The sequence below is a fragment of the Doryrhamphus excisus genome, linkage group LG1 (assembly GCF_037039965.1).
Source record: "Doryrhamphus excisus strain RoL-2023G ecotype Guam linkage group LG1, RoL_Dexc_Guam_v1.1, whole genome shotgun sequence".
Taxonomy (NCBI): Eukaryota; Metazoa; Chordata; class Actinopteri; order Syngnathiformes; family Syngnathidae; genus Doryrhamphus; species Doryrhamphus excisus.
Window position 1 is genome coordinate 6354526 of NC_136357.1, and position 17313 is coordinate 6371838.

Below are 17313 nucleotides of genomic sequence, written 5' to 3' on the forward strand. Positions count from 1 at the left end.
AAACTAGGGGTTTCCTATAATATTGAGATGGTTAACTGTATGAACTTGTTTTGTCTGAGGTTGAAAATTAAAAAAAATTATATATATTAAAGAAAGCTAAATCCTCCTTGCTGTTTGTTTGAACCCATGCTTATACAAAACGCCACAGAATAGGTTACCTCAAGTGTTCAGGTTTTGGAAAGGTGTGATACTACAGTGTGCACGTCTGATGGCGCTCACGGATGTCCAAGGATTGTTCAGGTCATTTGTGTGTATGCTCAGACACGTGTTGTCTACATGTGTGTGGCTTGGTTCACATTACACAAATATAAATAAGGAACATTGAATTTCTCTTTAGGAATGCAAAATATGGAAAAGATATACATCTTTGTTCAGGCTCCTGAATAGAATTGGGAACATCCATTTTATATCCTGTTTATCCTCACTAGGGTAGGGGTGGCATGCTGGAGCCTATCCCAGCTGTCTTTGGGTGAGAGGCAGAGTACTCCCTGGATTGGTCTTGGAATTTCCCTGGTAGGCCGCGGGTATCGGGGTTAGCTTGGTTTAGCAAAGCATGCTAGTGCAGCTGTGTGTGTGCAACTCAGGCTGTATGAGTGTGTTTAAGCCGTGTTGTTTTTCACTACTTGTTAACACTAACACATTTTTTACAATGCTGAAGTTCAGGTTTTGAGTGAAATAAACGACAAGAGGCACATGTATTGTTAACAGTCAACATATATTCTCAACACACTTCAAAATAAGCGTGCTGTTCTCCACTTACTGTCAACATAATGCAGGTTTCATAAAAAATATCTTACACTAGTAACGCGGTCGGAATTGCAATTTTGACTACATCCTTAGCCACAAGTACGGGTATTAAAGTGTGTTGAGAATTTTTTGTGTGCAGAAGCTGGCATTAGAAAAGTTAGCAAAGCTACATCCGTTTCTGAAACACTGGCCAATGATATTTTTGCATCAATTAATGTAAGAATTTTATTTTAATTAACAGATATTTTATTGACTGTCAAAAAAGTACACACTATGTTGGAAAAATAACTGTTAAAGATTTTAAAACACTGAATTTCAAAATTTTTTATGTCAAAATATTATCTTTTTGGGGAAAAAACAGATTTCATTGGACCATATTATACTGTAGTGATATAAGTCCACAATAACTGAATCGGTACAGCAATAAACAGTGGGGGCTATAGATGTCAAAAGGATGTTAAATGTTGACACTACTGGGTCACTTGGAACACAGCAAAGTAAACGGGAAAAAAAAAGAAACCCCTCATATGATTAAACACTACAAACTTCCAGAAGTCAGTGTCGGCAATCAACAACAGCGAGAAACGAGTGGAATGCCAACACTCCCAGAGGAGATAAAACCGTGTTTATTTCCATTCTAGCCAACACACACTGCTTCGCTCTCATGGGAAGTGTCTGCTACATGATGAACATTTTGTATGGATAAGAGTACATTGGCAAATGACACTCGTGCACTGTGTTAAGACAGGAAGTAAAAAAAAAAAAAAAAAAAAAGAGAAGAAACAATGAAATGATGTGCACAAAGAGGGAATGATGTATGCTGTTAAGGTGGACGATGAAGAAAGGAGAAGGGAGACGGAGGCTGTTAGAGACGTTAGCTCTGATGGAGAGACCAGCAGAGGAGAAGGTGGATGGATGGAGGAAGGGAGAAACGGAGGAAGGGGAGGCTTGACGATAAGAGAAAAATTCAGACTGGTCAAAGTTTCCTTTTTGCCAATCGTGCTCCTGATAAAGACAGCGCCTGCTCCGGAGCTGATAGAGGGGCTATCTCTCTGCCTTTCTCTCCCCCCCACTCTACCTCGCTCAGCCACCAGTTAGTTTGTGTGGAGGAGAGTAAAAAAAAAAAAAAAACACGAAGAACCGTATCAGTACAGCATCACGGGTGCTACCATCAACCAGCCACCACACAGCAATTAATATTGCTCCAATTACTGTTAAAGGGACAAGGCTGGGACAGGACGATAATGAACACATCCTCTCCTACCCACCGGAGGACTTACAAAAACACATGTGCATACACATACGCACGCACACATAAAATGACCACAGCTTGAAAAGGAAGGAGTGACAGATGGTGTGCTAATCTTCTTGCTTTGTTTAACTCATTGAGGACAACACAACGGCAAAATAAACAAACTTTGATAAGGGAGGTTTTTCCTTGTTATCTCCCCCTGTCTGTTTTTTTGTTGTTGTTTTTGACTTGAATACATTTGCGTCCCTGTCATATTCACATCTCCGTGAGGGAAACAGTAGGACAGCACAAAGGGCAGTGGAAGACGATAAAACATACAGAAATAGTATACATTCATTAATTCATTCATTTTCTAATGCTTATTCTCACAAGGGTCGCAGTGGGGTGCTGGAGCCTATCCCAGCTGTTTTTGGGCGAGAGGCGGGAAACACCCTGGACTGGTCGCCAGCCAATCACAGAGCACATATAGACAAACAACCATTCACACTCACATTCATACCTATGGACAATTTGGAGTCGCCAATTAACCTAGCATGTTTTTGGAATGTGGGAGGAAACCGGAGTACCCGGAGAAAACCCACGCATGCACGCAAACTCCACAAAGAAATGGCCGAGAGTGGAATCGAACTCGAGTCTCCTAGCTGTGTGGCCTGCATGCTAACCACTCGTTCGCCGTGCAGCTCTACAAGAGACTCTCAGCGAAGAAAAAAAAAATATTTAAAAATGTCCATGTTTGACTGCTGTAGCAGCTGTACCATTACACCACCAGGGTTAACAGCTGAATTCATTCATTACTTCATTTTCTACCGCTTATGCTCACGAGGGTCGCGGGGGGTGCTGGAGCCTATCCCAGCTGTCTTCAAGCGAGAGGCGGGAAACACCCTGGACTGGTCGCCAGCCAATCACAGGGCACATATAGACAAACAACCATTCACACTCACATTCATACCTATGGACAATTTGGAGTCGCCAATTAACCTATCATGTTTTTGGAATGTGGGAGGAAACCGGAGTACCCGGAGAAAACCCACACATGCACGGGGAGAACATGCAAACTCCACACAGAGATGGCAGAGGGTGGAATTGAACCCTGGTCTCCTAGCCGTGATGTCTGCCGTGCAGCCCCAAATAGTATACAATTACAGTTAAATAAAGCTTTACTTTTTTCTAAATAATCTCTGATGGTTAAGATTCAGGCAACTTTACTCAATCAGCCCTGTTATTGGCTAGAAAATGGAGGACATTTGAAGTAAATGCAGTACATACATAGAAGTTCCTGTTCCCTGTGTATACACACAGTAAATCCCCGCTCTTCTGGGTGGTTATATTCCGAGACAACCCGTGAATAGCAAATAAGTAATTGAGACAGCCATAAAAATGTCTCTTTTTGACACTCTAATAAAGCCTGGATTATCCTGGTGCATCAAGGCGCCACAATCCTCCGCCTCTAAAGTCTCCCGCTAGCTCGATGTTGACTTTCTCCTCCAATTTTGAATATTCATTCATTCATTTTCGATACCACTTAGCCTCACGAGGGTCGCGGGCACGGTGGAGCCTATACCAGCTGTCTTCGGGCGAGAGGACTGGTCACCAGCCCATCACAGGGCACATATAGACAAACAACCATTCACACTCACATTCATACCTATGGACAATTTGGAGTCGCTAATTAACCTAGCATGTTTTTGGAATGTGGGAGGAAACCGGAGTACCCGGAGAAAACCCACGCATGTAAACTCCACACAGCCCGAGCAGGGAATCAAACCCCGGTCTCTGAGCTGTTTTTTTTTTTTTATAAGCAGAGACCATGCCCATAGGCATGTGGCACCACCGCGGGTTGGCATGACATTTTACACCACATGTCACAATGTAATCCAATTAATTTTAATTAAGTTCTGAATCAAATCAATGACACTAAATAAAATCTAATTTCTTTCTTCAGGCAAAAAAGGTGACAACGTTAGAAAGGTTTTTGTACTACACAGTTATTATTATTATTAATGACCAAGTGTGATGGAAATTGAAACATACAGTATGATGCATCCTTATGGTAATCTATTCAAATAATTCTTAATAACTATTTTTTTTTCCATTTCCACTAAGTTTTGTATCTTTGTGGGACCTAGAAAACCTTACTGTTTATGCTTACTGACTTAAAAACCTACTCACCTGGACCATTCCACTGCAACACTTCATTCTCTTCCTCCCCCTCATCATCCTCTTTTCCACCACTGTGTGCCAGACCTTGCTCTTCCTCATCTTCATCAGGGCCTCTCTTGGTGTCCTGCGTCCTGGACTCTGGATAGAAACCACACGTTGCCATTTGTAAGAATTTCCGAGAGCTTGAAAGCAAAACATCCGTATAGATTATTCCCTGGGTTATGTATGAGCTGTATGTCAGGTTTTGGTGTAACTCGTATGTAATGGATGTTATGTCATTATCATTATATATGTTTATACAACGAGATTGGAGAGCTTCTCCTTTCAGTGCAGTAGTCAAGTAAAAAAAAAAAGTATACAAAAGTAGAGTAAAAAAGACAATTTAACAAGATATATACAAGATATCCAAAATATACACATAGTATTGAACAGGAGCAGATATATTAATTTTACTGCAATGATAAATGGGTCATAGTGCAAATAATGACTGGTAAAGTCACATATGAGTGTATTGTATTGGGTTGTTAAATAAATAAATATGATTGAAGTAGTAATCATATGATTAGTAGTAGTAGTATGAATGAGGTAGTAACAGAGTAAAATTAAACCTTAATTAATTCCTACGTGGGGGGCACGGCGGTCGTGTGGTTAGCGCGCAGACCTCACAGCTAGGAAACCAGGGTTCAATTCCACCCTCGGCCATCTCTGTGTGGAGTTTGCATGTTCTTCCCGTGCATGCGTGGGTTTTCTCCGGGTACTCCGGTTTCCTCCCACATTCCAAAAACATGCTAGGTTAATTGGCGACTCCAAATTGTCCATAGGTATGAATGTGAGTGTGAATGGTTGTTTGTCTATATGTGCCCTGTGATTGGCTGGCGACCAGTCCAGGGTGTACCCCGCCTCTCGCCTGAAGACAGCTGGGTTAGGCTCCAGCACCCCCCACGACCCTCGTGAGCATAAGCGGTAGAAAATGAATGAATGAATTCAGCTGTTAACCCTGGTGGTGTAATGGTACAGCTGCTACAGCAGTCAAACATGGACATTTTTAAATCTTTTTTTTTTGCTGAGAGTCTCTTGTAGAACTGCACTGCGGATGAGTGGTTAGCATGCAGGCCACACAGCTAGGAGACTCGAGTTCGATTCCACTCTATATGTTGAGTGGTTGAGAGGTTGTCTATATGTGCCCTGTGATTGGCTGGCCACCAGTCCAGGGTGTACCCCGCCTCTCGCCCAAAGACAGCTGGGATAGGCTCCAGCACCTCCCGCGACCCTCGTGAGGAAAAAGAATTACTGAATAATTCCTACGTCACTCAAATAGTACAAATAACTCATGAAAGTCATAAAATACAGCATTAAAAATAGTACACACAACAATTACATGAAACAGTGGGACAGAACTCCTTACTATTACTCCTGTGGTTGCACACATAATGAGGCACTGTTTAGTTATCACTGTCACTTTCATAGGAAAATATCCTTTCACATGTTCAAGAATAACCATCTTCATCCTTCATGATTGCCACCGCATTTGAGCAGCTCGGACCAGGCATGCAACCAATGTTGATTTCTCCACTGTGATTTTCAAAGAGTGTATATGTTCCAGTGTGAATGTGTGTGAAAGTGTCTGGGCAGTGGCTGTTCCCGTCTGCTGATCAAAGGCTTCAGTGAAATGACTACCTGAGCTGTGTAACATAACACCTCACCACGCAGAGATGGGCCCTTTCATTTCCTCTGCAACTCTGGAGTATCAAAGACTCGGAGATGATGCTTTCACTCTTTCGGCTTTTCACCTGCCTCATTTTTTTTTGGCTCCATCTGTCTTTTGCCTGTATCTCAATCCTGTCTTTATCGTTGCCCGCCACCCTTCCCCTCTCATTCCCTCCACTGAATTGAGCGGGGGGGTCCTGGGCTTGTTTATTTTCTTTTTCTCGTCCTGTCACATTTAGCAGCGATTGTGGCTTCCAGTGTTTGTTTAATCAGCACTGATATTTCTGCCATCGATCAAGCTGATTACACAACCCCCTGCTATAATGTCAAAGACATCCCTGTGTGGTTCTACCCCTGGTTGTACATTACTTGTGTGTAATGCTAGGATCATATTTCGGGTTCATTCTTGGTAATGGTTTTATTTCATTTGAACATGCATCAGATTACAATTGAATGCATCACATAATCAGTTCACAGTTCCACATGTCCAAAAGGAGTAGGAAGAAGCAAAGCTTATTAAATCCTACCCCTCCATCTGGTACTTTTACAATCAGTAACTGTTACATTTGTTCACTTCCTGCTTTCCTAATATGGAAATAATATTTTTTGGTCATGTACCGAAGTAGGAGGTGATATGACCATCCAATGACATAATGGGTACCATAGTAAGTGTCAATATAGTGATATATATAGCACATCATGACTGGTTCAAGACTCTTCATCCTTGTATTTAGCAAACATCAACTGCTTGTATTGTTTCTTCAATTGGCTCATCGTTGTGCATTGTTTGAGGGTTACTCAATCCATTCCATAGTTTGATTCTTGGTTCAGTAAGGGAACAAAACATAAAACTGTTTATCTCTTGTGAAAACAGCTTCAGTAATTTCTTTAGGGATGCTCAGATCAATCGGCCAACAAAAGCCGACTGTGATTCGGTTAAAATCTCGTCTTGTTCCCATGCACCCAATCTTGTGTATCATCTGAATGGGTTGGGTGTCTTGTGACACCCCTATCATTTACATAGTCCACAGAGAAGGACAAGTGTTCCCAAAAAGGAGACTTCTTTGACGGAAGAGGCCTTCCAGGCTGATTCTCCTTGCCATTATTGCTAGAAATGATTCTTTTTAGCCGAAGGTTGAGCTGCACTGTACCCGTTTATGGCGTAGATGCTTGACACAAGGCACTCACTCATTGTGTACTATGTGAGAAATCGGTACGCCTCTATAACCGAATCAAAGGTTCCAAATACAGTACAGTAAGCCCAGTTACAATATAGTGTGTACATAACAATGCTTAAAAGTTTCCATGTGTGTGTTAATGCAGTGTGAACCCTGAACTTTGCCTGCGGAGGTGTTATCAGTATGTTTATCAAACTGCTGTGCCCTTCCCTATTAGCGCAACTCATGATTAGTCAGATTAGATCAATAGTTACATCACACCGCTGAAGGCTATCTGAGCTTGCACCACAATCAGGACAGGGGTTAAGAGGGACAAAAGAGGCAAATGGGACTCAGTCACACAGAAATGCCATTTTTATCCTGATTCAGAAATATCCTACGGTACATGTGCAATGGCCATGATGTCTTTTCATTCATCCGTCTATCCATCCATCCATCCTTTTTTGCCTTTTGAGGGAACACTCTGGGCTTGGGTGCACTTTACATCTAATATCCAGTTTGTTTGACCGGTGTGAGCACTCTGATTTGTTCTCAAGCGGGGTACAACTCTGATTCTCAGCACAAGAGGTTAAACAAGTGAGGGAACAAAAAGAACAAGGAACCAACAGTCAGCAACAACAAATTGTCAAGAGACAGAGATTGTTTCATCTGGACTTTGCACCACTACATCTGTACCACCCTAAAACTGTACAAAAATGCCCTGAACATCGTTCCAGGGAGGGGCCTGAGAGATATCCTGACCAGATGCTTGCGCCAACCCATCCGCTTCCTCTCAATGCAGAGGAACAACAGTTCTACTCTTATGTTTCTCTTTATTTGTAAGGGAGATCCCATCATCCAATTTTAGTTGCTTATACCTGCAATCTTGTCCCAGTTCTGCAGCCTCCAAACCGGATCCCTTCAAAATCCTGGTCCATAGAAGTAATGAAGAGTATCAGTATTAAAGGGAGGCACTGCCGGATTCCAAACCTCACTACAAAAGAGTCCTGACTTATTGTGGCAATGACGCCGGTATCCAATATTCCCGACAGGATTCCTCAAGGAACACATTCAATGCCTTCTGCAAGTCCACAAAACACGTGTGGACTGGTATGGGCAGACTCCCATGCACTCTCATGGAACCTGCTGAGAGTGTAGACTTGGTCCCCCGTTGAATCCATTAAATATTTGTACAAATTCAAATCAAATGAGGTCCCATCTCTTTGCTGTCAGACCTGCCTCAAAAAGATCATATTCATAACTAAAAGTCACAGAAAAAAATATTGCACAAATGCATCACACCATGTACACTCACACTAGTGCAGCAAATCATTTCAATGACACGCACCGTTATCTGCTTTAATCTTCAAAATATTGCACAAACATTTTTAGCCTCTTTAGCCTTTTTAGCCTTGAACACTTTATTACTCCACAAAAGGCTAGGTTTACCCTCACATTCCCACTTTGATAAAGAGCAATGCGTCCAATCAATATCAGCCATAAAAGCGCTACGGCCATGAGACACACCCATATATGCCAACGTTATTAATGGAACTGTAGAGAAATTACATCTGCAACGTCAAATCCAGCGACACATACACATACATACAAGTGTATACACCCTCACATACTCATACCATCAATCCTCTCCCGTGTCCACCTTTCAATTTCATCTACATGCACACACGCATATGCAGAAACGCACTGTACACACTAACACACACACACACCCTGTCTAAATAGTGCCATTATTTTCAGCTATAAATCACATTGAATGGCACATTGATTTTATCCTGCAAGGGGATGCAGCGTGGGAGGAGAGCTGGAGACACAGTTATTGCGTTTAATATTATCAATATTATCTCCCATATCATCTCAGACAGGGAGGCAGGTATCAGGAGGAGTCGACAGACACTTCTCTGCCAAACCCCTCCCTCCCTCCCCCCACGTAGCAAGTCAGTCTCCATCAATCTGATAAGCTCAACTTCCCCCCCCCGTCACATTGGCAGGGCAAAGTCATCCAACAATCTCACCTCCTTACTAATTTCTCCATTTATTTTTTTGCTGGCGTTATTTCTGACCTTTTGTTTTTTTTTTTTATAACTCCCCTTTGAATATACTGTTCACATCGTGGCGACACAGAGGGAGAGACAATGCAGATGTGACCTTGCGTAGCTGTGGAGAGAGAGTGGAATTTTTGCAGCAATACACACGGCGACAGTGGTACTATTCAAATACATACTCGCAATCAATATTATGAAGAGGAGACACAATGTCACAAAGAAAGGCAGAAGAGAAAAACATCTGCATTCTGTACTACATCGAGCACATACATGATGTATGTGCTACATACATGCAGTTATTCTCCAGACACCAAAACGCATTATGACCACTTCTGTATTTTTTCCTTGTGCTGACAGATAAGAGATGATGTTTATACCTGAATGATGTTTGTAGGCCTGTCACGACAATCCATAAATCAATTAACCGCACGATAAATAAAAATACCGTTTATCAACTCCTATAAGGTTGGGTTCGGCAGCTATCCGGAAGTCCTCCTGAGCACTTGGGAGTGTGACCAACATGTCTGTGGGCGGGCCATGGGTGGAGTAAATTAAAACAGACAGTTTTCGCAGGGAAGCACAAAATCCAAGGAAATACAGCCGGAATAGGTGCAGATTCTGGAAGATCTAGAAAGCTTTTTGTGCTGGTTATTGTGTGTAGCTGCTCTATAGGAGTCAAAAACTCAATACAAAAGTCCCCTTTAAAGTAGCACGACGGATGGGGGGTGGAAAAAAACATTGGGTTAATCGTCCAAGATTCTATATTGCCTGTAGGCGTTGCATATGCATGCATTTATCAACTCCTATAAGGTTGGGTTCGGCAGCTATCCGGAAGTCCTCCTGAGCACTTGGGAGTGTGACCAATGTGTCTGGGGGCGGGCCATGGGTGGAATAAATTAAAACAGACAGTTTTCGCGGGGAAGCACAAAATCCAAGGAAATACTTTTGGAATAGGTGCAGATTCTGGAAGATCTAGAAAGCTTTTTGTGCTGGTTATTGTGTGTAGCTGCTCTATAGGAGTCCAAAACTCAATACAAAGATCTCCTTTAAAGTAGCACGACGGATTGGGGTGTCATTAGGTTAATCGTCAAAGATTCTATATTGCCTGTAGGCATGTGAATGATTGTGAGGTGAGTACTAGTTTGAACGCCAGGATGACCGACAACATTGACGTACTTGTTGGCTCATTATCGCTACTAAAAAAAAATCATCCCAAATTTGAAAGTACTTTGACAAGGTTAAAGATGATCCCAAGTCCGACTTGTATCATCAGGTTCCTACATATCATGTGACACCAAGCCATATGGCGTTACATTTCAAACGGAGTAAGACTCTAAGTAAAGGGTACAGTTATTGTACACCCACCATATTTATTTAAGTGCATTTTTCTCCGAGTTGGAAAAAGTTAGAAAGGAGATCTTTATTTGTAGTATTAAATTCTTTGTCTGATCACAAAATAATATTTCATATAAAAATGGATGAGATGATTGGCTCCAAAAGGACGAAAATAGGGTTACGTACTGACTAATCAGTAAGCTATTGGACAAGCTACCTGTGACGTAAAAACAATGATTGTTGAATGTTTTTCTGAAAAACAAAAAGTAAAAATAAACTCATATTAGAGAACAAAAGAACAAATGCCGTTGTGTGTGAATCCAATAAAAAGTAAGATGGGGATGTTATGGACAGGCGTGAGTGCTTAGTCCTGCTACTGGTAGAATGTGTTTTTCTAGTTATCGAGGGTACTTATTGCCTGTGTGTGTGTGTGTGTGTGTGTGTGTGTGTGCGTGAGCGATTGTCTCACTCTCTCTCTCTTCCAGATGGTGGATAAGAGGCCTTGCCTTTATTAGCCAGCACTGGCCAGATAAAGACCTGGTATTGATCCCAGGTTGAAAGAGCAGGTTCGTCAAACATGGCTGATTTACAGAGAACTGATAATGGCAGCGCTGGGCAACCGAGGAACCCTAGAGAAAGGAGGAGTAAATACATAGCAAGATGGGATGGGATGGGATGGGATGTGTGTTGTTGGAAAAAAAAAGAACAAAAGAGTAAAACACAAAAAAGAAACAAAGAGGCTTTAGTATTGATAAAATTGTGTGTTTTTTTTTTCTTTTAAAATCCATTACATCCATAACACACCCGTCACCTCTATCCCTCTTGTGCGCACGCACACATTGCTAATCTCTAATCTTGTCTCGATTTGCACCTGACAAAATTTCCATGGCTTTATCAACCCAACCGAACCAACAGACTCTTATCACTTCCAGCCCCCAAATTTCACAAGAGCAGGAATTTTTTAGATTAAAAAAAACACAGCTAGTGAAATCTTGAATAAGTCAAAAGAATATGACTGAACACTCTATCAGACGGTACAAGGGGGGGGGGGGGTACATGATAAGAAGGGTGTTGAGGGGGCAGATTCTCCCGTCTAGAGATTGAACCTAAGCATTTTTTTTTTATAATATATCCACATATTTCCTTAGGTACATGCATTTATCCTGAACCGGAACACATGTTGGACTAAATGCAAATATCTCATAAGCTCATCACACAGCAAATACAATGGTCCTGACAATCTACTGAAGTTCCAACCAAGGATAAAAACAACAAAAGTGATTAAGTATAAGAGCCAATCTACGATCTACGAGTAAAAATAATAACAAAGCAATCCTTAATAGTGAAATACAATTGGGAAATTCTGTCTGCTTGAACTGTGAGATCAGATGTCAGCGCCAAACGAATTCTGCACACACCAACAATTCATCTACGCATCACGCGAAGAGTTGGGAGCGGCATTCGATGCTCGTTTCGTCCAACTCGTAGCACCCGACCACACCTGTGATATTGAAAATTATTAAAAAGTCAACTATAAAGACATCCGGTAATAAAACCCGCCATTCATAAGTTAGTCAATATTCAGCAGAAACACATATTTTATTACTGACTTAAAGGCAAAACAAATCCAGCTCTTGAAGAACACAATTTGGATTACAAATCTAATGTGAGAATGTTTCAAATCCAAATAGTGCACCACTGACTTCTACTTCTTAAACCAGACTGAACGTACCACGTGAGTGTGAACAGGTGATGGCGATGATGTGACATTCCACGCGCCAACGCAGTTCCTTCTGCATTAGAATTACTATTAACACCAGTGGTATTTATAAGGGTGCTGAGATGCTTAAACTGAGATTTCAACTGAGATTTCGACACACAACAATCTACAGGGATTTAGGAGAATGTCCTAAACAGAGACAATGTTCAGAAAGTTGCAGTAATATTGATAAAAACACCTCGATGATGACAGAGGTCAGCAGAAAATATCTAGACTGGGTTAGGTTTAGATAAATGTTATAACCAAGCTTTGCAGAGGATTAGCTGTGAAAGCACAAAATGGAGTGTCGTCTTGCATGTACTACCGTTAAACACATGTTTAGAACATGTATCAAACCGGTCCTTCAACACACTATCTGCTTGAAAACCCAAGACTCAAAACCCAATCGTGGGCTTTGTTGAGAAAAAGTCATAATATACACAAGTAGATGTAAATACAGTCAAATGTTTGGATGCACAATCGGCCCAAGGACTTGTTTTGCTTTATCACTGTATTGCAAACTTATGCTCATGTACTTTACCACTGTATTTATTGATATCTGCCTGCGTGTGTGCATCTCAGTGTGTGTGGGTTGGAGTGTGACTTGACTCAGATTTATCCTGATGACTTGACTTGAGTAATGTGTGTCCCCAGGCAAAGTATTAAAACATGATTGTTGTATCATTTTCAGCAAGAACAGCGCTTATGACTTGAAAGGACTCAAATATTTGAAAAAAAAATGAAAAAAAAAAACACATGAAAATCCAAAAATCAACATTTCCGAAAACGGGAAACATCTATTCGAAAGCAGTGAATCACAACTAATTCATTTCCTTTGGCAATTTATTTCTAAATGAGTAGAATCTGACTTTTCTCTCACCGTCATTGTAAAGCGGCGTGTATGGCGGCGGACTGCTGCTTTCGCCATCTGCTGAATCATCCGGGTCTGAGGCCTCTGCCTCCTCTCCCGAGACGCTAAGATCGTCAAAAGTGCTGTCATCATTGCTGTCAAGCTCTCCAAGGGAACCTGGAAGACAAAGATGGAGGATGAAATAAACTGTGGATACATGAACACTATGCACCGATGCAGTCAGTGCATACAGGCACGACTTGTGGGCACATTTGAACGGAATTTGTACTGTTCTTCCACGTTCCGACTGCGTGAGAACATAACATGTTGGAAGTGACTATTATTAAAAAAAAAAAAAAACAAGAGGAAGTTTGGAATGACTAAACATTAAACACATATATTGCAATGCGTTGTATTGCATTCCAAACAGCAGTGGTTCAGTGGTTAAATAAAAGGCAAATAAAGTAAAGAAACAAAAAAGTGATTTTATTTTCTTTACAATGCCATTGTTTTTCATTTCTTTTTCAGTTGCTGCCATGAATTAGACTGGTGAGCATCATAATATAAAACAACATAAAACAAAATAAAACACTTTTTTGTTTCTTTACTTTATTTGCCTTTTATTTAACCTACAAATGTGTCACATCATTTTGCCTGACCCTGTATTATATACAGTATATATTTACAATACTATATATTGCAGTATTGTACAAACCACTGTAAGAGTTGCTAGCACCATCATTGTTCAAGCATAATAATAATTCCAGACAATAAGACCTACCAACCTTTGAAGAAATGTTATGGTTTCTAGCCTTGCCACCGCCACCCCTTCATCATTTTTAAAATTTAGGATTATCATTGCTGGAACATTAAATTTTTTTTAAAAATATATTAAGCTGTAAGCCTCTGAATGACTTGTGCTTGTTTTTTTATTATTATTATCGATACACAAAAAATATCATTTCTGGAACATTAAATTCTATTTAAAAAATATATTAAGCTGAAAGCCTCTGAATTACTTGTGCTTATTTTTTTATTATTATTATTATCTATACACAAAAAAAAAGACTTAACTTAAAAGAAAAATGCATGCACACTAAAGCGGTTTTTCAAAAAATGGTTTCAAGTCATGGACCCATTTAACAATCTAATCCATAAGATTAATGGCAGAAGCCAAAGGGGACATAAAGCCAAATTGCAGTATACCTAAAAATTGAAGCTAAAAGAGTGATTAGTGAAGGGCTGATCTGTATCAATTACAATTTCACAATCCCTACTGACCACAGTAATTATACAGTACTTTTGATCTATTTTTGCCCGTTTGAAGATTATATCCATAAAACCAGAAAAAAAAGACTTCATTATTAATGCCCCCCTCTTTAAGATTAATATATCATCCTGCTTAAAAATAGTACATCGAGAGCTCAGTTATGGTTCTTTATTTGCTGATTTGTTGGCAAAAGAGAGCAGTCGTGGTTTTCCCTTCCGTGTGAGGTGATGATGGAGACGTTTAATTGAGGATTTGAAAGCAAGAAAGAAATGTTTAATAGCACATTATGAAACGTACTAGAAAGAGAGGAAGATGCTTTACGTTGTCAATTCAGAGGCAAAGCCGTGATTACACTTCCTCACATTTTCGACCCACCCCTTTGCCTCCACCGATACAGGTTGTAAATTAATTCTAATTTGGCTGTGTCAGACTAATAGAGGGATTGTTTCGGAGCTAAAGCCGTGACTTGGGGCATATATATTTACAATGCTGGAACAAAGGGGTCCATAATCTATACAAAGCACACAACAATGACTGCGAATAAAGAAGCTTGTAGAAAAAGGGAGAGGCAATTTTTCTAATTCTGTTAATTTCACTTCCAAAGCAATTAAAAGCAGGCAGAGATAATGCTTGGAAACAATCGCTGCCTGACAAAGTGTTTCTGTCTTTGTAAATGAAACATCTTCAGGCTAATTTCAACTTCCACGCCTGCATGGTTTGCTCTAATTTCAGATAAAATTAACATAGCTAGATTTGGACCTTCATAAGAGAAAAAGATAGTAGAGAGAGAAAAAAAAAATCGATCGATCCCATGCACAATATTTTTAGAATGAAGCCCATGTTGTCCAAGCGTTGTTTCATCTAATTTTCAGTATCTATAAGGACATTTTCATAGAATTAATTTTCCTTTAATCATAATTGTACAAAAGGGACTTTGCTATAAAAAAAAATCCAATTACATTTTTGTGTTTCAAATGTAAGTTGGAATTATGATTTCTTTTCTCATTATAGCTGCGGTTTAATGAATCAATCACTACATCACTGCTTTCGGACATTCAACGGTATGGAAAAAAGTTTCAGCTCCCTTCTTTCATCCAAGGAGAAATATCCTCTTCTCCTCCTTGTGTCTTGGAGAATTGGTAGAAAGAGTTGTGGGAGAAAATATTAAAGCTTTAGTCATTATTATGCCGTGATATATCCAGCAGGAAAGTTTAATTGAGCTACAAAAGATAGAAAGAAAGAAAAAAAAAGACATATATAGTAACATGTGTGTCATCAATAGGCTGAACTTATCAACCAGTACTGCTCAACTTTCTACATTGTGAAGTAATGGTTGCTGCCGCTGTTCATTAAGAGCGTTAAGCTTCCTAATTTATAAACTTCATAAAAAAAAAAAAAACGCTCTAAGCTTAAAATATCAAATTGATGAAAAACCAGAGTGATGTCCCCAGTAAGGATGCAACAATACATGTATCCAACAGCTGGATACAGTGGTCTCAAACCAGTAGGACTATGAATGGTACAATACTGTAACCCAGGTGCTGATTATGTCACATGACATCAGCCAAAGCAACAAGGGGCTATGCAAAAAAAAAAAAAAGCAAAATACCCTGAACTCCATCCATCCATTTTCTATACCGCTTATCCTCACGAGGGTCGCATGGGTGCTGGAGCTTATCCCAGCTGTCATCGATGTCAAGAGGCGGGGTACACCCTGGACTGGTCGCCAGCCAATCCCAGGGCACATATAGACAAACAACCATTCACACTCACATTCATACCTATGGACAATTTGGAGTCGCCAATTAACCTAGCATGTTTTTGGAATGTGGTAGGACACCGGAATGGCCGGAAAAAACCCACTCATGCACGGGGGAGAACATGCAAACTCCACACAGAGATGGCCGAGCGTGGAATCGAACTGTTTATAAAATTAATAAAAATGTTATAAAGTTATAAAATGAACCACCTGGGCACTGTACTGTACTACATGCAAACTCCACACAAACATGGCCAAGAGTGGAATCGAACTTGAGTCTCCTAGCTGTGTGGCCTGCGCGCTAACCACTTGGCCGTGCAGCTCTACAAAAGACTCTCAGCAAAAAAAAGTTTTAAAAATGTCCATGTTTGACTGCTGTAGCAGCTGTACCATTACACCACCATGGTTAACAGCTGAATTGATTGATTCATTCATTCATTTTCTACCGCTTATCCTCAAAAGGGTCGCAGGGGTGCTGGAGCCTATCCCAGCTGTCTTTGGGCGAGAGGCGGGGTACACCCTGGACTGGTCGCCAGCCAATCACAGGGCACATATAGACAAACAACCATTCACACTCACATTCATACCTATGGACAATTTGGAGTCGCCAATTAACCTAGCATGTTTTTGGAATGTGGGAGGAAACCGGAGTACCCGGAGAAAACCCACGCATGCACGGGGAGAACATGCAAACTCCACACAGAGATGGCCGTGGGGTGCCCTGAACTCCATTATGGAAATGTGTTTTTCTACACTTATTATTGCTATAAGTGTTATTGCTATTATTTTATGATGAATTGAAAAATCTTGTTATTGCTTATGTTTTTTTATGCATTGCCTTAACTTCGGCTAAAAGGTCATTTTGATAATTGTTTCTTTTTTTTAATAATTGGAATGTTTAATAGCAAAATGGATGTGGACATGAACTGTGGAAAGAAATAATGAACGTTATCAAAAACAATACCGAACAGAACTATTGATGAATAATGTCAATTGATCTTTATTGCCATGTTGAATTGAATTGTGAATTATTGTGAAAAGTTTTCTGTTTTTTTTTTATATGTATGGTTGTGACTTCTATGTAAGTACATTGCAGGTATACCTGCACTAGATAGATTTACATTAAACTGTACTTATGAGTTAAAAAAATCAATAAAATATGAAAATATGTGGGGGTTTTGTACTGAAAAAACATCAAACCGTGACACCCAAGTGTATGTGCTGTATTGTTGCACGACAAACGATGTAAAACAA

The 17313-nt window shown here is 40.3% G+C and overlaps 1 protein-coding gene across 2 annotated transcripts in view; it reads right to left on the reverse strand.

The window, feature by feature from the left end:
* zfpm1 (zinc finger protein, FOG family member 1) overlaps positions 1 to 17313 on the reverse strand; it is a 90036-nt gene that overhangs the window by 36545 nt on the left and 36178 nt on the right. For both annotated transcript variants that reach the window (XM_078799343.1, XM_058074593.2), the window contains 2 exons: positions 13061 to 13207; positions 4169 to 4297 (listed from right to left, as the gene is read on the reverse strand). In XM_078799343.1, the coding sequence (XP_078655469.1) occupies positions 4169 to 4297; positions 13061 to 13207 (276 nt within the window). The remainder of the gene's footprint in view (positions 1 to 4168; positions 4298 to 13060; positions 13208 to 17313) is intronic.